Below are 24,390 nucleotides of genomic sequence, written 5' to 3' on the forward strand. Positions count from 1 at the left end.
CTAGAGGGAGTAGACATCCCAGTATAAGTGGGACAGCCTGTTGACTTGAAACACAGCCACCTTCCCCATCTCAAAATATATGCCAAAGCATTTCATAATGATCCCAAAATTAAAATTGGTTCTTTACACGTCCTCTTTTGGAAAACTAGCTTCCAGGTTAAAGAAGAGCTCAGACTCGCATCATCTGTTTAGAAAGAAGCAAGAAGCATATGCAATTTCAGTTTAAAAGACAGAAAATAAGCTCTGGCAAATTCAGCAGAACTCAGAGAAAAGAGCAGTTGCCCCACTAGAACTGCACATAGCTGTGCATGTCCAGCCTTCAGCACAGAACGGGCTGGGACACTGCTTTATTCACACAGATCAAAGCAGAGGTTGAAAGGAGAGTTTAGAAATATGGCAGCAAGTTGAGAGTCGTTGCACTTAGAGACAGCACTGTCCTTGTATGGAGACTTTCAAACCAGTGCCATGATGGTATTGGTGGACATTACACCACTGAAGACACTACCTCCCTTGATACAGCGCAGAGGTGAAATATTCTGTGGGAGCAGTGAATTGGCTCAGCTGTGTTCTGTATCACCAAATCCAGCTGTTTGGGATACAAACTCATTCAGCAATGAGCTTTGAAAAATGAAAAATGTTCACCTGTCCCTCAGCAAACTGAGAAATGGCCAAGAGCATTGCCCAGGTTTTAAATAAAAGACAAAGCTCTTCTAAGACAAAGCCCTTCAATGGAAACTTTCAGCTCATTTCTACTCGAAAGCAATCAGAAATCAAGCTGCTAAGTCACTTCTGATTGTGGAATGTGTACTACCAAGATTTGTAGAAACACTTCAGAAAACATCTCCAACACATCCAAGTTTCATCTCCAAATATAAATTAGATTGGGCCAGGGGGAACAACATCAATGAATATCACTACTTTTCTTACTTGGGAACTCAGTAAAAGTTTTCACAAGCATTTAAATTTACTTTAAAAGGCCTGAATAATAAACATGCATCATCTCACAGATGTTTGTCTAAGCAGCATTCATAATATTGAGTTAACCTACAGTGACATTGTAGATAAAAACTAATGATCCAATATGCTTTTGCTTTAGTGCTTTTAACAGTGATTTTAAGTGTTTTCCTTTATGAACACTCAGTTTATTATTGCTCATAATCTATTTTTCTCTTTTTATGTACAGTGATGAAGAGGTGAATAGTATTTCTCATTTATCTCTGTTTCAACAGGAGGGATATTCGAAACTGTGGAAAATGAACCTGTTAATGTTGAAGAATTGGCTTTCAAGTTTGCAGTCACCAACATTAATAGAAACAGAACACTGATGCCTAACACCACGTTAACCTATGACATCCAGAGAATTAACCTTTTTGATAGTTTTGAAGCCTCAAGAAGAGGTAATTATCTCAATTACTGTTTCAGTAACATACATGTTCTATACTGCTTCTTCCCAGCCTCATCTCCTGCTTTTGCTCCAATCGTAACATGTATTCATATAAATGGTAAACTAAAACTTACCTTTCAAAGTTATTTGAACTAAGAACCAGGCTGGACTTGGACTTGTCATCTAGTTTCTGATAAAACACCTACATCCTGTCTGCATGCTAAGAGCCCCAGATGGAAGGTGGCAAGTCCAACTGACTTTTCTTTCCAAAAAATAGATTTGCCACCTGGAATTCTGAGGAAAATGTTCACTGACTAACAGGGAGCACGGTGGGATGTCACAACCCATAATTAGCACACATGCACAGATATCCATTATTCATAACAAATGATTTCTATTGTACTTCAAAGCACAGAGGCCAGTAGTCTCTCTGTCCTGAAATATTAACACTTCAGCGGGTTAGAGACAGAACTACAATTATTCTGTTATAAATAAGTGTAAGAATTGGAGTGGACAAGATTGGAATTTTTGCCTGTTCTTTTATATCCCCCAGAGGGAAAATTATGGTCCAATTTACTTGCATCTAATTTACTTGCAGACCAAAAAAAAGGGGGGGGGGGGAGAATTCACAACTATCCTTAAAGTACAGTGCATTTCTTCACCTCCAGGAGGTGAACTTGAAGTTTGCTAACATTTTATATATAGCAGTCTGGTTCCTGGGATTATGGGCTGTGCACATAATCTGACACAAACAAAACTGGGAAAAGACCCATAAATCTCTAAGACATTGCAGATGTTCTTTGCAGTTCATTATAATATCCATTACTGTAAATGGTGCAAGATATGCTTGCTATAAGGCAAATGAAGGTTGGAAAATAAACATGCTTCACATCATGAATTCTGCTAGAACACTGGTGAGCTGCTGCCTTCCAAATATCTAAGTTATTAAATTTTTCTTGTAGCAATTAAGTTTCTTACTAAAGTAAAAAAAAGGAGGACAGTTTCAAACAAAAATGATAGATTTTAATTATATTTACTGCATTGTTCTTCAAATATCAAATATTTGCTGGAATTATATGCTATAAAAAGTCAGATATGCTGGATTTATAATCCATATAATCCAGACTGAGGCAGGATTTTATATTTCTGTGATCCTTTAAGAAGGCTTCTGAATTAAACCTTGAAATCCTGTGCATTTTATGCTGTCTGTAAAACACTCATTTTTAGGCTGACAACAGAAAGTAATTGATTTTCTGTCACATTCTATTACTTTCACAGAGCTAAATATTAATTTTTAAAAGCTCAGATCATTGTAAATGCTTGGATACTTAGTATTTCAGCCAATTACAGTAATTTCAAGATTTCCCACAAAGAGCTATGTCACAAAGAGTACAGCATAGCAACTCAGTGCAAGGCTTTGTCCCAGTTCATAAAGACCTTATTAGAAACATTTGAAGTAGATTTTACTAAAGTGCAAAAGTAATTAATATTACTTTGTCTTAGGTCAGTTAGCCTGAGAAGACATGGGAGGGAGAGACAAATGAAATGTAACTTAAAGGAAGGATTCTTTTGCTAGAAATATTAACTACAATGGCTAGAGTGTAGGTACAAGGAGAAAGAAACCTTTGGCCCAACGTGCATTATACTGTTTATTGATAATAGATACTAACATCTGACTGATTTGGAAAGGTATTAAAATACCAGTGTATGTTGGCTCTTCATTTCTCTGTGTTTTACTGAGGGCTCTGGGTTTTACCCCTTGTTTTGTAAACACAGATTATGAAGTACCATGAATCACAGTGCCCTTTACAATCTATAGTACTTCAATAACCTGAAGTTAAAGCAACTCACATTGGTAATAATTTGCCAGTCACAAAGGGAATCTTTTTAGTGTCTATTGCAACTCCATGAACATATTCCCTGACATTCTGCTATGAAACTTAATTCATGTGACATCCCTTTGGCAAGCCCGTAGTCAGAAAGCTCCTGGTTTCTCCAGAATAATGCCACTCTGAGAAAGGCAATGTAGGATGAATCAGTGTGATTTGAAGGTAATGAGCAGAGAATTTTCTTTTTTTTTTTTTTTGCAAGGTGGTTCTAAGATACAATGCTAATCAGTAAAACCATTTTCAGGTACCATTTTCAAGTCTTTCAGTACATTTAGGAGCAACTTGGTTACCCGTTCTCACTTTGAAATGGTGGGGATGTATGGAGAATACATTTTTTTGGTAAACATCACAGAGGTTACCTGCTTTTGCAGACTAACAGCTTCTCTCCCTTCCCCAGCATGTGATCAGCTTGCTCTTGGTGTAGCTGCTCTGTTTGGACCATCCCACAGCTCCTCGGTCAGCGCAGTGCAGTCCATATGCAACGCACTTGAAGTCCCACATATACAGACCCGATGGAAGCACCCTACAGTGGATAACAAAGATGCATTTTATATTAACCTCTATCCAGACTATGCAGCCATCAGCAGAGCAGTTTTGGATCTTGTACTATATTACAACTGGAAAATAGTAACAGTAGTATATGAAGACAGCACAGGTATGTAGTACTGGCGCATTGCAAGTCATTTACTTTTATTTCTGAATATGTATAAATAAATTCTGTGAAAGACAGTGCATGTGATAGTTCAGTTTGGTATACTTTCTGCACTTTTCCCTAGGATACAGAAGAAAAAGATCTCTTAAGGTGCAGATATCCTTCTAATCTTATGCCTTTTGAAAAGCTATTCATTTCATCAGAATTTTAGGAGGCCCCAGGATGTAGCACCTGAATTCTTGGTATTGAATCCCATTATGCTTCCTTTCTGTGGAGCCGATAACACAGCTTCGAACTGATAAACATTCTCATGTGGGACTGATCATGGATTCCTTCTCTCAGCAAGTGATTGATCTCAAAGGAAAACATTTACAAAATGAAAGTTCAAACTGCAGCATTTTTATTGTAGAGACTGTCTCGTTCCTTGAAACTGTCTCAGAAAGAGTCAGTCTCATTGTCAGCTGGATACCTGAAAGTTGTGTCTGAAGGTTTTATTTCCTGTAGATGTTTCCAGCCTGGGACTCTTAAAGATTATTCATTCTTTGTGACAAGAACCTCTTCCTGGGGTACGCAGTAGTCATAGCTGTCCAGTGACACACCTGGATGATCAACATCAGTAGCAAATCCCTTTCTATTCACAGAACAAAAAACTGTGAAAAATGAACTAATTCCTGGGAGCAAGTGATTTCAAACCCTATGAGAGACTAGGACTTTTTTTTAACACATTGAGATTGAGGAAGAGTATTGATGTTATAAGGCAACCCAAGCCACCATTGCATATTTTTACATACCTAGGCTTTACTACCCTTGTAGTTGATACCGTAAATTGTACCAACAACCACAATATTTCAGCCAGTGCTATTTCCCTCACTGGAGTGGAAAAGGATTCTGCTTCTGAGAAATATATTAGCTATTCTGGTCATTCATAGAATGGCATTTCTAAACTGTTCTCAGAAGCAGACCTGTCTGGTAGGATTAAATACCAAAATTTAGCATAAGCATGATTGCAGAGACCATAATCTCTCCTACAGTGAAGACTCAGCTATGGATTAAGCATCCGTAATCTGTCTTCACAAGAAAAGTTTTGCATATAAACAATCCATTTAAAGCTCACAGAGATCTGTAGCTCTCCTGTCAAAGAACAGGAAACTCTAAGCGAGGCTGATCAAATGATATTTTTACAGGGCACAAAGTTACATTTAAGGGCACACTCTATGCAGCAGAAAAGGTTTTCTTGGAAACCATGGTGTTCATTAGCAGTCCTTGGTGCAAAGTAAGCACTGTGCTGTCAGTCCATCTCTGAGACTTGTGTTGCCCTTTGTCTTCCCATTGCCCACAGAAAGGCAGTAGTGCCTTTTACAGCTCTACAGGTGTGCAGGTAACATTTGAATTGATCTTTTGATACTGGCATAAAACAATGCTGGGTGAGTCATCAAAGCATCCATCTAAGCCTTTAAAGAAGGTGTGTAAAACAAAGCATGTTTAATAAAAGTCATGTTGTAAAACCATGTCTGAAAGACAGGATTCTACTAAAAAAATCAATCTCAGTTCTAAGGTGAAAATGTTATTTTTATTTCTGCACTGTTGAGAGCACAAAAGAAGCACAGTTCTCATCTTGGATCCAAGAGGCAGCTCTCAGTGCCAATATTCTGTTCACCTTGGACTAACAGAATATACCAGAGGGCTGGAGGTAGAAGAAAAAGAGCAAGACAGACTGGGTTAACTGCAGCAGTCTTCTTGCATTTCCATTAAGATGTCTGGCTCAGCAGGATTTTTGTTGGACTGCTAGTGCTTCATCTCAAAATAGATTTGTGGATTAAACAAGTAGAAATCTTTTTCAAATTAGCAACGTATTATCAAATTAGCATTCAAAAACACTAAGTGCTGTGAACTTATTCAGTTACAAAATGATTGATATTAGAGAGACTTCATTTGCAGAGATATTTAGAATGTAAATTAATAATCAAGCATCTTATTAAATTGGAATATGGAAAGCAAACAGGTCAACTTTGATCAATATAAGTAGTCTTTGGATTTTGGGTTAAAGTGAGTCCGTTAATCTCTGAGTCTTCTTTTTATTCCTCATCTCTCATGTTTGAAGTTGTTACATTATAAGAAGAAAAAAAGACCACATTAAACTATTTTTTCCTTAATGACTAATTTAATGTTAAGAGGAACTTCATTTTTAAGTGAACAATGAGCCCATAGGTATAACAGACAACTTCCAGTGACCTCTGTCTAGGTTAGCCAGGTTGCAGATTAATCCCGCCCCAGGTGCAGGGACTACTTTGAAGATTAAATGTGAAAATACTGTTCTCATCCTTCATGCTACAGCACTGCTCCAAGCCTGCATGCCATCATTGTCAGCTCCAGCACAGAGGCCGCTTACTGTGCTTGTTTGCCAAGCTGAGATTCCCCACCGCCACCGTAGTTATGGCTTTCACTCCTACATGGACACATCTATGAACAGAAATGCAGTTACAACTTTGGACTTGGCAATATTAAAAAATCAGTTCTTTTGAGTGAGTTCAGGTTTCCAAATGATCCAAAGCACTTGCACCTAGCCTCCTTATCTTGATCATTATTTACCATCCTGTCAGTTTTTGTAATCCAAACATTTTTCAGCCACAGCTTTTTTCCAGTCAATGATTTTAGAGTGAATACAGGGACAAGAGCACTGCAAATGGCTGAATGGCCTAATCTGAATGGGCCAGCCATCACAGATCTCAGCTGTTTAATAAGGTTTTCTCATTGACATCTTCTTTCTGCGGTCTGACAAATTATTATCTTACAGTTCCACATTTTTCATGAGCAGGTCATATGATATGTGAAGATGGACACCTTCCGGGGGCAAGTTTTTTACATCTAGGAAGTTACTTGTGTTAACTGAATTTGTAACACCAAACATACATAATCTTCCCTTGACAGTTCAACATGTCTCTTAATTGTAGTCCCAAGTTTTCATTCTTCAGCATTTTACTACCATGTCAGCTATGCTCTTAGTTCATTCAGCGCTGCCCTGGGATAAGGTATTCCACATCATCTCACATACCCTTTTTGATATTGACAAAACATTACCACTTTTTTCTTTTAGAAAATTTAAATCTGTTTTAAATCTTTTAGAATTTATTCAAAGTTCCAATATGTATCACTTTAATTTTTGAGTGATAGTAATCTACTCAGTGGACTCTAACAGGACTCTTGATGATAAGCAAATTTTATGTGAGCAAATTGAAAAAAACTGCAAATAATAGATAGTGCTTAACACCCTCCTCAATTAAATGTAGAATAGAAAGCACTTACTCTTCCTGCATCTTATCAAATACAGAAATGTTAGCAGGTTCTGTCTTTTATGCATCACATTAAACAACTTTACTAACTCCTCCCAATGGACCTATATCACTTCTAGAAGTTGTATTTTCTTCCTGAAATACATTAGCAAATTCCTCTGGGTTTTCCTGAGCTGTCCCAATCAGATTTTTACCCTCTTGTCCCTTAGCCATCTATATAAATAAGAATAATAAAGCACACTATAGCCTCCACTTTTGTTTCTAATTGCTGTCTTTAGTATGCCATTGAAAGACAGACTTTCCAGCCAAAGTCATCTTTCTTGACTGTGCATTAATGGCTTTCTGGCTACAGAATAAATCTTTATTTAAAGATCTCACAGATTTCTCTCTCTGAATTTCTCATCCCACTCATTGTTGCCTATAGCTTCCTAACACTAAGGAAAAATAAGACTCCTAAATATATTCATTTTTGTGGTGGAGACTGTCCTTGGTTTTTCTATATTGAGCATAATCCATGTTATGCTCAGAGTCTCCATGCCATAATCAGCCTTCATTCTGTGGATTAATTCCTCTCTATATTTCTTCACAGTGTTCAAAAAGAGTGAATTTATATCAAGCATAATACCTCTATTTAAGGAAAAAATTGTCTCCTGTAGTTTTAAAGACAGACTATTGCAAGGCTTTGTCCGTATGACACATCCAGTGAGCATCTCCCAGATTTAGGTACCATAAACTATGCTTTATCTTTCCACATGCTAGAACTGGATACACATCCTGTTCTTTGGTTTAGTTTAGTGGTTTGTGATAGATCCCTTCCAATATCTCACTTTTGCACTTTGTTATTTGGCACATTGATCTGTAACAGACACATGACTTTGTCTTAGTTACCAACAACTCAAAAGCAATAACATTGCCTTCATGCATGTTTGACACTGCCTCTTATCTACTCCATCTTCCCTGAATTCAATAATTTTAACTTAGCAGATTCTGAGAAGGGCAACTACAGCAAATTCCTCATCTTCTGAAAGAATCTCTAATTTCCCTCACTTGTTAGCCAGCTCTCCTAGCATTTGTTTAATAATCAGAGGAACCCAATCTTTTCCTCACATCAGTTCAATTTGTTTGCGTTGTGCAGAATCTGAGTTCTTACTGAACTGGCTTTCTTGTGCCTTGCACAATAATAAGAGACATCTAACTTTGCTAATCCTAGCCCAGTTTTCTAATAAAAAGGAGTATTTTCCCTGGTAGCAGTAGAACTATTTCTTCAAATTTTAAACTTGATTGAATTAACTATGCTTAAAAAAAAAAAAGTTAAATGGAGGATGGGGGAAACACATCCTACCCACACACACTACCACACTTACCACCAATGTGTATGGTAATATGCTTTTTGGAAGATTGTGTCTATGCTATCTACATATGAATTCCTAAATATGGCATACATAACGTGTAGTCATTCTAGATGTTATGAAGTAATATGAAATATTCAAAGACTTTCCCATACTGAAACATTTTACTCATGTCAAAACAAACCATTTCTCTTGCTCAAACCACTAAAAGGCAAGTTGGTGATAAAAATGCAACCCCAAATTTTGCTAAATCACTTGAAGTTAGAGACAAGAAGAAACTTCTTGATATCACAGAAAATTCTCAATCCTGTTTCCAACGGAAAGGTGTTTTGCTGCCTGAACAAATGACAGCAGAATACAGAGAGCAGGGCAAAAAAGTTAGTGTTAAAAGTGTGGTTTCCATCCTTAAAGATTTTGCTTATGAATCCTAAACCGAGCCTTTCCTATCAATAGGACAGGCTAAAGCTCTCCCCAGGCCCCTCAAAGTGCCCCTCAACCACCACAACGTCCACCTGGACAGACTGAAGAATGACATTTTTCTTACTCGAGTTTCAGCACAGCCCTGCAAAACTCCCCTTCCTTCCCTGCTGTTCCAGCAACATGAGCCCTTTTGCCAAGAGCAGGACCATGTCCAGACTCTGCCCTCCTGAGCCCCAGCTGAGCTGCCACTTCCCGATGCCCTGGGGGGACAGCGGCGCCTCCTGCCCATCCAGCCCAGCTTGAAGTGATCCCACTGTGCAAGCGAGGGGTGACAGCTGTAAGTGCTGTGCTTCCCCAGGCCTGTTCTCCCCAGGCGGTCGGACCAAGGGCTTGGCATTTTTAAACAAAGATGGGTATCAGATCAAAACTTGGTGGTATCATGTTCAAGGGGTTGTTGAGCAGTATGAAGAGGAAGAGGAGGACACTGATGGTTATTTCCCCATGTTATTGATTATGCTGGCAGCCAGCTGGTTGAGGGTTTTGTCTAGTCCTCCAAAAAAAAAAAAAAAATAGCTGCAGCTCCTTTCACACCTAAATGTTTCTTTGATTTCTTCAGAGCATGATAGCCAGACTTTGCCTTCATTTGACAAGGCAGTAGGATGTGATGGGAAAGGTAGGGTCCAAATCTCAAGGGACTGCAGTAGATGTTCTAAAATACATGGTATTTTCTTCCTCCAAGAAGAAGTTGGGGAGGAAGAGACCTTTTTCTTCACTAAATCTTGTTTCTGCTCCTACAGTTTGCCAACACTTGCAGTTAACTACTTTTTGCTGCAGGAAAGAGAAATCACAGTAATCAGTGTGAGGCTGTGGATAAGGTATTCCCTACATGCTGGACTCTTTTCCTCCACTAATCCCAGTTTTTCCTCTTAGAGTCACTCCTCCGTATAGTGGCTGAAGCATTGCAGTCCACAGCTGAACACCTGGATGCGTGAGACAGCCAAGTTACCATTTTACAGACAGACTACATAAACTCTCCCACTTGTTAGTCAGTGTTGGAAGCATGTGCCCCATCTTCATAATAATGAGCTTGAATTGTTTCATATTTACACATGCTGCCTTCCAGCCAGGCTTCTATCTCAAAGTGTATGCAATTTACATTTGAATACTCAAAATGCTTAATATTCTATATCGATTGTTGAAACTTAAAAACCTGCAAAGAATGGACCTGGCATTGCAGGCAGAGAGAAAGATTATTTTTTTCAGAGCCCATTGCCAGTACTTGAGTGAAAGCCAACAGTCCACAACATAGCAATCACCCGCTCTCCTCAGAAGAAATAACGATGTTTCATGTTGCCTTATACGTACTATTGGATCATTCAGCCAAGGACTTTCAGGCACAAGACAAATATGTACCCACTCCCAGCAGGAGAGCAAAGAGTTTTTTCATATTAATCATTTGTTCGATTTTTGTTTAATAAGTGCTTCTTGCTCATATTCTTTCTCTCTCCTCATGCACATTTTTAAGGCAGCCTTTTGCTTTCACTCAGCAGGAGATCATGAGTTTTTCTGTGAGAAAATCAAGTTTGTGGATGAGGAGAGAGAGAGAGGTGTGTGTAATCACACACCTCAAAGAACTCTTAACTATTTTTCTTTGTTTTTGGAGGCAGTACGAATTACACAGGAGTGCTGAATTACCTGGTAGAATTGCACAGTGTTTAAATACTTGGACAATTCTTCCAGTGGTTGAGCTCCACTGACTTCAAATAAGCCATGCAGATTTGTACCAGCTGAGAACTTAGTCCTAGAAATCATGTTCTTGTGTTTACAGATATAGAATTGTATCTTAAAATATTTCAATTCTTTACAAGATCTCAGACTTGCTGGGTGACCTTATGCAAGTCATTTAATTTCACTGTGTCCTAGGGCTTTTTGTTTCTGAAATGATGATAGGAAAAAATTAATGCTCCCCTCTCTGGAATATTACAATGTATGCTGAGATGAGGACAATGAGAGCCATATGGATGCCTATTAAGAATAATTATTGGTAAGCGCCTCTCAGGCTAACCACTGGCTTTTAAGTGAGCAACAGTAGACATGCTGCCCATTAAACGTTTTTCTCCTTTTGTCTCCCCTCCTCTGCTTGCGCCTGAAATTTGGCAGAAGGGTTAAGGAAGTTTCCTTGATTCCAAGTTCTTGTTGTTTACCATTTGTCACGTGAAAGGGAGGGATGGAAGGCCCTTCCTTATCTTTATAATTTACATTTGCCTGCCAGAGCCCCCCGTTTGAGGACTTTCCCTGGGTCAGTTTTGCAAAGTAAAAAGAATCTTTGTAATTTACCTTTGCCTGCCAGAGCCCCCCCTGTTTGAGGACTTTCCCTGAGACAGTTTCGCAAAGTAAAAAGAATAAGGTTTTATTAAAGCGACAGATACAACAGGTTCGGAATTGCCGTTGATAAATGCACTTGCTGCTACAAATTTTCTTTCTATGAGCTCAAACTAACAATTAAGTGCTTTCAATAATAATATATTTTCCCGGGTAACGTCCGACGTTTGTCGGAGGCGCAAGTCTTACCAAAGAGGCGTCCCTGTTTGGGGGAGGGAGAAGGAGGCTCGCTCGTCAGCAATCTCCAGTGAACAGGTCAGCGGTTCAGTTTTCTTCCCTTCCAAAAACTTTAGTGAGCTGTCCTCTGTTTTATAGTTGCTGAAGGTGGGATGTGGAAGCGCGGCAGACGTACTTCATTGGCCAGATTGCCATTTGCGCGGTTGTTGGGGGTATGCCCCCCCCTTATTTACATATCGTTATGCAGCAAAGGGCGTGATTTTTAATATGGTAAGCAGGGATAATGAGGCTGGGGGTATTATAGGTCAACAGTTAGTCTGTGAGCAGCAATTATTTTTTGGGATGCAACCCTTTGTGGTCAGGGGCGGACCGTGATATCTCCATATCGCTCCCTCCTCCGCCGTGCAGCTGGAACAAACTGTCTGGCCTTCACCAGCTAGTTCGTTACTCATGTTGCAAAAGGGTGGTGTGCTTTGGCTGCCACGTACTGTTTTTCCCGTGTGCCCCCTTATCTTTCTCCCTGAATTCTCTCTTGATCCCACACCATTGAAGTAATAATTAGCTGCCAGAAAAGAACAATTATATCTTTTTTGAAAAGTACCTTATCAATATCGCATTGATACAAACAGCTTCTGTAGACAATCAATTCAAAATATATTTCAGAGTATTTACTTGCTCAAGCTAAATATAACTGTGAAAAGAAAGTGGTACAACAATACCAGCTGGTAGGTTGACAAATATGAAGTTAACAGCTTAACCTTTAGATAGGTGAAATATATTGGGAATGATAAGAGATAAGTTTATATGGCAATAAATACTCATTGCACAGAATGGTTAGTTGAATACCTGTGTACCATTTTTCAGGTCTAATTCGCCTGCAAGAGCTCATCAAAGCCCCTTCTCGATACAACATTAAAATCAAAATCCGCCAGCTGCCCTCCGGGAATAAAGACGCCAGGCCTTTACTCAAGGAGATGAAGAAGGGCAAGGAGTTCTACGTGATATTTGATTGCTCACATGAAACAGCAGCGGAAATCCTTAAGCAGGTAAGGGGGAGGGAGCAAAAAAGCTCACGACTCTTTATGTATCCTGAAAGCTGTCAGCCTATCTGGTTTTCCCTTGCTGGGAAACGCTAAAAGTGAATTTGTTGATATTGGCCATAAGTCATAGACTTTTTAATATCAGGGACAGAAGTTTGAATTCATTGGCTCTAGACTTTCAAATAACAGAAACAGTGGTTGTTACAGAACAATGTGCAACCTCTGAGCACTCAACAAGGTTTCAGGGCTTTACCGAGCTATAAGGACTGTACTTATACAGCAAAAGGAAATATGTAACTCTTTTTAATACTTCAGGTTCCGCGTGGCTGGGAAGCTTGTCGCATTTATTTTAGTTTGTCCTGTTTCAATCAATAAACTTTTTATGTCTTCCCCCACAAAAAAGAAAGGGACCCATTTTGGTGTCCTTGGGCAGTAGCTCAAACAAAGCTATTCCCTCTACAGAGCCTGCACATCCACTGCAGACAAGAGAATAACTCTGCATTCACATCACTGTAGCAAAGTAAGATTTGGTCTGCTGGTACTACCTCATCAACTCTGATGCAGCAAGAAGATGGAATGATGATAGCATCAGAGGAAAGAAGTATACTTTAAAACAGGAAAAGAGACTATTGTTCAAGGGCTGACATAGCTCTGACCTAAATGTGAGACTTGGACAGCCACACAAGGCAAGGACAAATGCTACAAAGCCTGATATTAATGGGCTGGGACACTACCAGGGGCACAGAAAGAGTGGTGTAAATTAGAGTTTACTCTCGTCACTTACTATATACTTCTAGACAATCAAAGTCTAAAGCACTGGCTCCACAGTTCATTGACCTATAAACAATAACACCAAGCAAGTAATGCACAGTGAACAGTGTTTTCCTTTTTGCTGCAATAGTGTGTGGGTGGTGGTGGTGGTGGTGTGTTTTTCTGTTTTGTTTTTAACTGTCAGACAGTCTAACAGGAAACGCTGACCACAGCCCATTAGGAGAGGGTCCACTGATCCAAATGCACAGCAATGAGCCATCTCCAAGAGGTTAAAAGCCAATGTTCCCATCCCAGAATGTTGTGCTGAAATATTTAAGTTATGAAGAGTAGCATACTATACTGTACTGTAAATAAGACAGCTAACTGGATGCATTAGTCTGCAGAGCCTTAAACCATCCTTTCCACTCCGGAGAATCGCAGTCCTGTTAATACAGACTTGCAGCATGGTGTCCTAAATCAGAGGCAATACAGCTGAGAGCAGGCACACAAGTTCCCGTGAGCTGGGAGGGTTAGATTTATTGCTGTCAGAAAAGTTGGCTTGTACTAGATTTTAGGGTTTTCTCAGTGCAGGCTATACATTTAAGCTATGACAGGGCCAGCTGCAGGCATAGTGCTGGGAATGTGAGGAAAGAGCCGGGGGAGGGTACACAATCACAGCTGTTCTCTCATGTGATGGGAACACACTGTAAGAAACAGCACTTACAATGGGGAGCAGGAGGGCTGCTGTCCCCTGACTCTGCTCCCAAGTAGGTCTGTCCAAAAGCATTAAAACATGACAGCAAGAACAAGCTGCTCCAAAATGAGGTTTGCAGGGGCAGAGTTTAACTGACAACATGAATTTTCAAGGATTTGCAAGAAGAAAGTGCAGATGTCTGGCACACTGCAGGAGGCACAGGGCTTCAAATATGCCAGGCTGAATATATATAAAAAATAAATAAAGTAACCTTAGTGTCAAAAGAAGAAGAGGTAGTGCTAAAAGATGCACTAAGACAGGGCAAAGTGGCAGAACAGTTTGTGCGGGAAATGGATCACAGGAGAGAACTGACAAGCTGCAGATACAGAAAATACTCTCCAACACCTTAAAAGCTCAGAGAAGAACGGCAAATAGCAGTGTGGAAGGAAATTAAGAGAAGCACACCTGTGGGTCAGAGCTGTGGGAAAGGAAGCCACAAAAATACAGGCTAGAGAGAAGGGGAAAATGGCTTTTATAGAAGATAGTCCTGTGGCTGTATCTAGATGCTGACAGCAGTAACTCAGGTGTTGAAGTTCCTCATTGCCAAAGGCAGCTGTTAAATTGAGAGGTGTGGAGGGCTCTGAATTTGCAGGTATGACTCATCTGATTGCAGGTTAGCTACCTGAGGTACCATGGTTCATATTCTCATCATCACACACAGAAATCCCTATATAATTCATCCCTGGATGAAAAGAAGACATTAAACAGAATACTACAGAAATTATTCTAAGAAAACTCTGCAATGTCAATAGAGAATATTCTTGATCTAGAGACTTTGTAAACTATCCAATAGATATGATGGAAAAATACAAATCATTATGAAACTATGTAGGACTTCCAATAGGAGCAGGAACCAGAGCCAACAATTGTATAAATCAATCCTAATAGCAACAATTTCTTATCTGTCTACTGTATTAACAATAATCTAGCAGCAGTGGGGTCACACAGGAGCTGCACTAGAGCTGCATTTCCCCCTCCAAGTCACAAGGTACCACCTCCATACTGGGAGCTGCTCCATCTCCTTTGGACACCCCCAGCAGGCAGGTGCAGCATCTCTCGCCTCCTTCAAGCCTCACCTAGGCTGGAGAAGAGGCAAAAGGACAGGTCTGACCTGCTCCCCCTGCACTTCCCTGCTGCGGGGTGGTCAGGCATACCTGCAGCAACGTTTCTGCTGGCAGCCGCTGTCCTTCCTCTGAGCTGCAAGCAGAGGCAAGGCAGAAAAGCTGCCTGGCTTCTGCAAATCGTACCTGCTGCTGCATGCCAAGGTGTTGGCAGCAATGGCTCTCCAAGCAGGTGCAAATCATGCCAGAGCTCAGGGGGCACCGGCTGTATCACAGCTTGGTTCCTCAGGGAGGAGGGGGAAGGGATGCCAGAAAGCTCTTTATGGGAGCTAAAGGATAAATACCTCAGAAATTATGTCCTAAAAGAATCAGCATATGGAGTTCGGTTTGGGAGTACAGATCTACCCTGACCAGCTGCTTTGCCAAGATGCAGGACTAGGAGAGGTGACCAGTTCACTGGCCTGCCTAGAGCTTTTGTTTACAAAACAGCACAAAAGACAGATTTCTTCTCTTAAATGAGACCATCTTTTGTTTATTTATAGCTCCAAATGCAATACCACACTTCTGCCTTGTGCACAACAAGAACAGGCAAATCAATAAGCTAATTTAAACAAAATATAAAGCCCGCATGCAGCTGAATAACCTGTTCCCTTAACTCATATATTTTCCTTCTCTCTGACACGCTGCAGAGAGCCCAGCCTTTCGCAGTCCCCAAGCAGCCTAATAAGGCCTGGCTCTCTCATCACTCAGACCAGGAAAGAGTAGGAAGAAATTATGATTATTAATTACTGGCTTTTCCAATGGTTGCTTTGAGTTTTCTCTCCAATAGTTCCTTAAGGGAGTTGGTAACCTTATGGGACTGGAGCTCTAAGGGAGTTTACCAGCTCTGTGGCCTGTCCCAGGCGGCTACATAACCACCTGAAAACAGTGGTTTATGCTGACCAAAGTGGCCTGTTCCACAGGCGTCAGAATAGTCTGAAATTACTTGAACCTAGAGGTTACACCAGCAGACCTCACAACCGTGACGTGCTGCATCTGCCAAGCTTATGCAAAAAGTTGCAACTGGTCTGTCACTCCCATGGTCTGCCTGAAAATGCCAATCCTGTTTTCTCTGAAGGCAAGAGATTTGGCTGCTGGAGTTTTAAAACTCAAGACTGAACAAATCTGCCATCAAGGAGCACAATCTACTAGAGACTTAGATGCCGAAAGTAGGAGTTAAGTACAGTTGTAGCTCATTAGTGAGATAGTGTGATCTCCAAAGTCCCTGCTCAGTATGTGCTTAAACTCTCTAGGAGCCTCCCTGTTTGACTTCAGCAGAGGGTGCCTAACATCTCTCTCCTTTCTGAGCTTAAAAAATAGACATCCCCAGCAGAGGTGAGCTGATCAGGTACCCTCCAAATATACCTAAAAGCAGCAGGATGGGGTCCCTTGCAAAAGGAAGCTGAAAACACTTTCTTGGGGAAAAGCATGGTGGTCACAACACTCACTTAAAATATTTGGCAGACAGCAATTTAGTGCTCTGTCTAGACTGTAGGCAGTCAATTCCACAATTCAGTTAAATCTAGTTATTGCAAATTGTAATTAGTTTTGTGTGCAAGTCTTCCAATATATCCTGCACACACTGTATTTGGTTTGATACTGCCTTTTTGTATGAAAGACTTACTTGAAGAGCTTAAATTGCAATTTATTCTTCTAACTCACCAGTGATTGATAGAGATTTTACTGGTAGGCAAACTCATCTCTCATAAACTATGTAGCTACTAACCTTAAATTATCCACTTCTCTCCCCACACCTTTAAAATATTTTTTATGGAATATACAATATTTTAGTCAGATTTAGGACACTAATAAAGCATTTTATAAAGACTTTTATGTTCACTTTCACTGTGTGACAGAAAGAGCAGCAAAATAACTAATTCTGTTCTTACAAGAGTGCTAAAATGAAGTGTCACTGTAGTATACATTCTAAGTATAATAATAAATGTGTGAAGATAAAATATTGGTTCTTGAGTATGCTCCCTCAAGTAGCCTGATGGAGGAGGGGGTGAAGCCCACTGCTAAAAAAAGACAGGATTTGCTCTGTTCTCACTACTGCTGGGGAAATTCCTGAGGCAGATCCTCCCAGACCCAAAAGTGAGAAGCAGAGAGATACTCATTTCACTGGTTCTCTTCTCTCCTCTTGAATTTATAAAGAGGTCCCACTGGGGAGATGTCCTCTTCTGGCCACCTGGTTCTTGCTGAAAGGCAGCAAGGGGAAATCCTAGCCCATGGGTGAAGGCATTGATGAAGACAATGGGCACAGAAAGTGAATCTTACTACGGCTCTCACAAGAGCCCTGATGGCCTGCATCATTTCAATAGGGAAGATATAAATTACTACATCCTTTTTTTTTTTTTTTAACCTGCATCATGACAGTCTCACCTCCCCAGAGTGAGGTGAGCTAGTTATTGCGAACTGTAGTCAGTTTTGTGTGCCTCCTGGGAGGAGGTAAGAGTTGAGCAACACACACTGACTGAGTGCTTAGAGGGACACTCAGGCTGCCAGAGAGTACAGTGAAACTGCCCAGAGTGTTGGCTTCCCCATCATCCCGATGAAGTACTTTCTGAAGTGAGCCAGGACTCCTGTTTGGCCTATGAACACAGATTTCCTTTCCTTAGAAACAAGTGGGTTGGGGCAGGGAATGCAATCCCAGACCTCAGCCTATTACGCAGCCAGAGTCCAGGCACATGCACATATTAACCCAGAAATTTGGCTGTGCACTTGGGTTCCCAAATCTAAATGTAGGTCTCCATAGAAGTAAAGGTGTCCATAGCCTCAGTAGCTTTATTCTGAGACTGGAAGATACAGCAGCATAGGCTATTAGTCAGAATACAGTTTTTTGGGGTACTGGTTGTATCTTAGCTAGTCCACGTGGAGATCTCTACTTCTCTGCTCTTGTTACCTGTGCTGTCTAGATGAAAGTTAGAGTAGGTACATATATGCTCACAGTGCAGTGCCATGCTACTTCTTGCACATATAGCTGTTCTTTGCTTCCTTTGACGACTCACTTGGTGGTGTAAATGCAAGCAGACTTTCAATCTGAAAGAGTGCTTTCAGTCTTGGTACTATGAGACTATGTCCATGCTGGATTTTGAAGGGCAATGCTGCTGCCCTAGCTCTATGGGATCTCTTCAGGAAGCAGAAGGAGTCAACCACAGCAGACTGCGGCTCTGGGCAAATAAGTTTGTCCTGTCCTATTGCTATGGCCCTGGTTTCCAGCTGGAGTCCAATACTAGCTAGGCAATTACCAAATATATCCTGCTTTTTGACATGGCACATGTCCCTGTTGGAGGAACTCTCTACCAGCTAGACCACTGTTGTGACTGAGTGGGGTGCAGGCTACACTGAAGACTTCCAGTGAACTAAGTTACGGCCAGGTAAAGCTATCTGAATGAAGTCCAGGGAAGTGCTGGAAGCACAATATGATCATCTTCGTTTATATTGCACACTTGAAAGGCAGGGAGGGGGAAGGGCTTTTATTCATTATAGCTTATCTTGCTGATCTTAGGAAACACTGGAGGTACTAATTAATTGGATAATGAGATGCATTCCTTTAATGCTGATGAAATTAAATAATAGCACAAGTGAGGAGAATGCAAAGTGAAAGCAAGCAAAGGATTTGATGCAGTTCCCGCTAATATGTTTCACCATCATTCTACTTTCAGCCTGTCTTGAGGGAAGACTGACACTAGCTCTCAATGTGGAGATAATTTTTACAAGGTAAACAAATGCAGGGTAGAAGCGAGCCAGGAATGAGGCCCCAAAGAGATTTACATACATGAAAGATAGTATCGTTGATCCACACTCTGTCCACTTGCCATCTATATTTTGTCCACTGAAACTCATTCAGATTCACACTGACATTTATGATCCACAGCTAAAATATAGGTTTGCTAAAAGCAAGGCTAAACATCTGACTTGAGCTTGACTGAAATGGATGATTAGAGATGGAAGTCTTTTCATCTCATTCCCATGATAACCCATAATCAGCCCACAGTATGTCATATCTGGGTTTTGCTGAAGAACAGATTTTGTACAGGCCTGGGAAGGTAGCAGATCAGCAAGGAGCATGCAGAGTATTTCATTCTGGTTCCACTAGTTTACATTCATCTAAGATCCACAGTAAGTAAAAGCTGTTATTATTTAAATGGGACATTTATATCATATGCATAATTATTTAAATAGTTATATGCAAAGTTATTTAAATAGGAATGTGAAATGAAATCTCACTCTAGTTTCTTATGGGCAGATAAATGAATCCTGTTGCCTTTCCTTCTATCTTCTGGACTGCTACGCTCATTTTCACTTGTGGGGAGGGTACTCCCTCTGTGGGAAGAGCCTATGCAGCTGCTTTGCTATGTACTTCAGAGATGTCCCAGGCTGAATGGAGTCTTTATTGTTGTCTATCTCACGATAGTTCCTAGAAGCTGTAGTCCCTCTAGCTGCTATCTTGCAAACACAGAGCAGAAGACAAGTCCTTGCTGCTGAGAGCGTGCAAGTGTTGTTACTCCTCTATTTATACTACTAGGAGCATCTGAGTCATTAAGATGATACTTTGTGGTCTTCAGCACAACAATTCGTTTTGCTTTAACTTGTCCTCCTCTCCTGTTTTTCTAATACCATTCTTCAGACTGGCTATTTGATACTGTCATCATATCCATACCTTCATTAGGACTTTTGCTCAGGAGCCATGTAACCATAAAACAGAAATAAAAGTTACTGTAACACAATCTTTCAGAACCATGAATAGAAAGCACCCTATTTAGGTCAATCTACAGATCTAATTCACAAGCCACAGCAATGTCTAAATGCTATATAACCGTTAACTAATGTTAATTCAGTTTAATTAACTAAATCCTTAATGACCGTTAGATGGGAGGATGGCTAGTTAAGGCCTTTCCTGTAGCCAGCGCTAAGTGAGAGGGTAGAGCTTGGTGGAAGATGAGGGCCCAGCCTGGGACAGCACTAGCATCAACTCTTATTCCTGAGCCAGAGGAGGACATTATTCCTGTATGCTTGCTACTTAAGAGTTCCCTCCCAGCTAGCTGTAGTTTCACATCTTATTTGAGTTGTCATTAATACTGAAAATACAAAAAGTGACATATTGATTAAGTGATCTTGGGCTGCTGCAATACTTACTTTGAAGGAGTTCCATCCAGTGTCTCTCGTGCAGTCCTGGCATGCAAGGTCCATTGCAATCCCATAGCAGTCTTCCCACCCATAGCCATAGTGAACCCTGGGTCTTGGTCATAGCAGATAACATTGCTTGCTGAACCTCACTTTTTATACCCAATTGCCCTGGGGTTTCAGGGTTTATGGTTCTGTTTTGTTTTCAGATACAACCCTGTAGCATGGCTTTTCAAATTGTTGTTAGTCACAGGCACATGTGTGTCCTGACAGCTCTGTTTATAGTGTTTTTTTGGGGAATCAGTATTCTCATAAAAAGTTTTAATCAAAAATATGTTCAGGAGTCAGACACTCCATTCAGCCTTCTACCCTTGGATTTGTGAGGAAAGTAATAACTGGACTAGCTTGGAATAACTAGCCAGTTACCTAGTAGCAGTATAGCTACAGCAGCACAAGCTATATAATACTTCCCAAATGGCCAGGTTACATGTTTCATAATCATTCAAATGTAATGTATCTTTACAAACAGTACAATCTCAGCTCTTATTGCAATGCAGGTGGATTTTCAATGACCATAGCAGCAAACACATTTGGTTTATTAGTAAAGTGATGTCTGTCCTAATTAAAGAGGGGGTACATTTTTCAGTTTATGGTATATTTGCCAAAAAAAACAAACAAACAAAAAAACCCAACAGTTTTGGTCATCTTAAGACTATTCAATCATTCAGGCTAAATTTGAACAATAATAGTAGCTAGCATAAATACTAGTGTCAGGACTAGACTTACAAAAGAGTTGCCATGTCACTCTTATTCAGAGGCCAGAGTTCACACCTGAGACATAAAAGGAGCGAGTTCGGTTTCTTCCTCCACCTGAGAAGATTGGGAAGCATTTCTCCCACCTTCCAAAAGGGTGGTTCAGTAACTGGATACAAGGTGTTTGCACTGGTTGGGATCTAAATATGTTCTGCATGTGATCCTCCATTTAATACAAAAAAACTTTCACTACAAAAAGAGCAAGAATCTAAGCATTAGTATATTAGCAGAGCTGGTTAGCAGTTCTAATGGGTTACCTTTGCCCTGTACTGAAATTCTCTTTTTTTCTTCCCCCTTTTTCTTCTGTGAAGTTAAAAGGAATTTAAAACTGCGCAGACTAATTTTTGTCACTCAACTCCAGAAACAGTGCTGTGACACACATAAGGGGGAAAGCTAACAAATGCATGCCACTGTCATGTTTTAGAGGGGAAGTCGTATTTCAAAGCATTGTGTAGCTTAGCATTGTCCTGGTTCTTCATTGTCTTACAATTTGCAGGCAGGCAGATTGCATTTTGTACCTTCTGATATAAGTGCAATGGTATAGTCATCATAAACTTGATATTAGGTTTTCTATCTCAAACTAGAACTAAAACTGTAATGAATCAATAATTTACCTCTGGATATTTGTAGCCTTCCTTTTTACATTATTAATATGCACTTGGTTTCAAATTAATGTAAAACAATGAATCAGCTGTGAACTTCCTGTAGAGGACCAAATTTATTTAGACATAAGGAGTTTTACCTGGCTTTAAACCACATTTGTATCATTATCACCTAGTGCCTGACCTGAGCCCCAAAAGAAATAATTGGGTTATTTCAGTACCTAAAGAAAAAGAAAACCTGTGTCATAAAAATCCTTACTGGCACCTCCTTCCTGTAGGAGGGACCTTGGGCACAGAGACTCAACTACTTCAGGGAGCAGAACTGAGTCTAATCAAGTCACCTGGGAAAGACAGCAGGCAAAAGTTTGCATTCATGGTACTATATATCATTTTCTGTGCATAAATAAGGAACATCAGTCCCTAGCATTGTTAGATTGCTCATTTTTAAAGGTAATAAAATAATTCTAAGAAATTCAATAGAAGAGGACTAATAAAATAAGAAATAAAAAAGGCAATTTTGACATGTAAATTCAATGAAGTGCTTCAATAAAATATTTGCCTTCTGGCTTGATTTTTTGCAGTTGGAAATGGATTGGTTGTTTGTGATTAACACTGAGCTGTTCTTATTATCTACTGCAGCTTAGAAAGTTTAGGCTCCTTCCTTTTTCATGAGAGGAATTGCCCTCCACTATCAAACAAGGCTTTTACAGAGGCTTTTGCCACATAGAAGAATTCTGGCCAGTTAAATATTATTATTTCCCCTTACCTTCAAATAGCTATTCAGACGTTGATACAGCTGTTTTAAAATATTATTTGTAACACGTGCTTACTTTACTGTGATCAAGACTGAATAACATTTCATCTTTGTCTGTGTTACTGTGTTGATAATAAATTTGTCACTAGTTGCCTAGCTCACAGTTCCTCGTCCTGACCACACTGTCCCAGGAAGGGCAAAAATGTTTGAATCACAGCAATGGTGCATGTGGACACGGTGACACGGGGAGGTGATGCTGGTCTGAGACTAAAGAACATCCCCTTACACACCATCAGGGGAGTTTTACATGGGCATTTCCAAGTGGTACACCACCAATTTTCAGATATGCCCTGAAGGAAAAACACTTCTTACTCTAGAAGGTCCTGTCAGGCCCCCACCTAACCTGAGGGGTGGGAGGAGAACAACTCCCCTTCCTGCCAAAAGTGGCCAAGTCAGTATGTGTTTAAATGTCATCCTTACCCTAGAAACACCACCTTAACTTGCACAGCTTCAAAAGGTGTGCCTCTGCAGAATAACATTTGAGGAGATTCGAGAAATCCTTTCTTACTGCTTGTTTTGACAACCTCCTGCAGAACTGAATTCCCCAGGTGGAAGAAAAGGCATTTAAAGAAGCTTTCTTCTAGTTGTTTTTTCTGCTTTACTTCAGTGAGCACTCACCAAGTGTCTTGTTCTCACATGATAATGCAGAATAAAAAAAAAGTCTAAGTACTTTTCTCTATAAATTCTTTTGTCTGCTAGTAAATTCCTTTTTAACACTTTTCAACCGCAGACTAAACAATTTCACTTTTTAAAAAATCAGCTTCTCTTTATCTCTAGTCATTTTTCTTGTCCTCGAAGTTTTACAATCTTTAATCTCTTTCCTGAGCAGAAGTGATAAAAACATCATTTAACTAAAATATGTTATTTTTCACTCCTGGAGAAAAATGTAGATTTTATTGTACTAAAGTTTTTATAACCTGTAACATTGTTCCAAATTAGTTCTTGCTTTTCAGAAGACTGTGCAGTAAACTGAAAGCATCCAGTGTAAAGTACTTTCACATTTTAATCTCTTTCAACAGATTCTCTCCATGGGAATGATGACCGAATACTACCACTACTTTTTTACAACACTGGTAAGAAACACTAAAGTTTGGGAGTGAATTTTCTCTGTTGCAGAAAAGACAACTAAAAACTTTCACTTTTCCTCTGAGATTTGGGTTGCCATTATTCAGGAAAACCCCTGGAGAATGAGCAAGCATTAGTATATCAGGAGTCACTATTTTGTGAGGATGGCTAACCATTTAATACAATAAAAATCACTTGCAGTACAACACGTAGGGAGAAGCTATCGGTGTAGGTGGATCAGAATAAAACAAAATAATTTGTGAATCATTTTGAGTTCAAATGCTCTGGGCCAGGGGCCCCATGCAGTTCTGCAAACGGTGTGATGAGGCCACCGTCCAGCAAAGTGTGTAATCTCACACTCAGAAGTCCCTACCTAACTCCAAAACATCATCTAATTTTTAGCAAGTTGAAGACCGCCATGCTCCATTGCATTGACCTAGTCCCGCTAAACTGGTTTTGTTGAGCCCAACACAAAAAGAAGACAGTCGGGGTGCTTTGACAATAAGTCAGAGGCTGCTGTATCTAAGATATGTGCTTTGTAATAGTAGGTGGCTGACAAATAATGTTCATAGCTAAAGTGTTTTATTTACTCATAAAACCAAAACCACATATGTGTAGCATCACTTGCAAAATTTTAAGGTGTATAGTAACAGACAAGCCCTAAATTTTCTTTTATGGCACAAATGTATGAATAACTATTTCATACACATTATTCCTATATTTAAATATATATACTGTATATAATTATAGCTCAATCTATTCTTGAGATACATTTGCATTCT

At 40.0% G+C, this 24,390-nt stretch overlaps 1 protein-coding gene across 2 annotated transcripts in view; it reads left to right on the forward strand.

Annotated features, from left to right (window-relative positions):
* GRIK1 (glutamate ionotropic receptor kainate type subunit 1) overlaps nucleotides 1–24,390 on the forward strand; it is a 128,398-nt gene that overhangs the window by 44,123 nt on the left and 59,885 nt on the right. For both annotated transcript variants that reach the window (XM_013955318.2, XM_013955319.2), the window contains exons 2-5: nucleotides 1,230–1,397; nucleotides 3,671–3,928; nucleotides 12,408–12,589; nucleotides 23,563–23,616. In XM_013955318.2, the coding sequence (XP_013810772.1) occupies nucleotides 1,230–1,397; nucleotides 3,671–3,928; nucleotides 12,408–12,589; nucleotides 23,563–23,616 (662 nt within the window). The remainder of the gene's footprint in view (nucleotides 1–1,229; nucleotides 1,398–3,670; nucleotides 3,929–12,407; nucleotides 12,590–23,562; nucleotides 23,617–24,390) is intronic.

This window comes from Apteryx mantelli, chromosome 1 (genome assembly GCF_036417845.1).
Source record: "Apteryx mantelli isolate bAptMan1 chromosome 1, bAptMan1.hap1, whole genome shotgun sequence".
Taxonomy (NCBI): Eukaryota; Metazoa; Chordata; class Aves; order Apterygiformes; family Apterygidae; genus Apteryx; species Apteryx mantelli.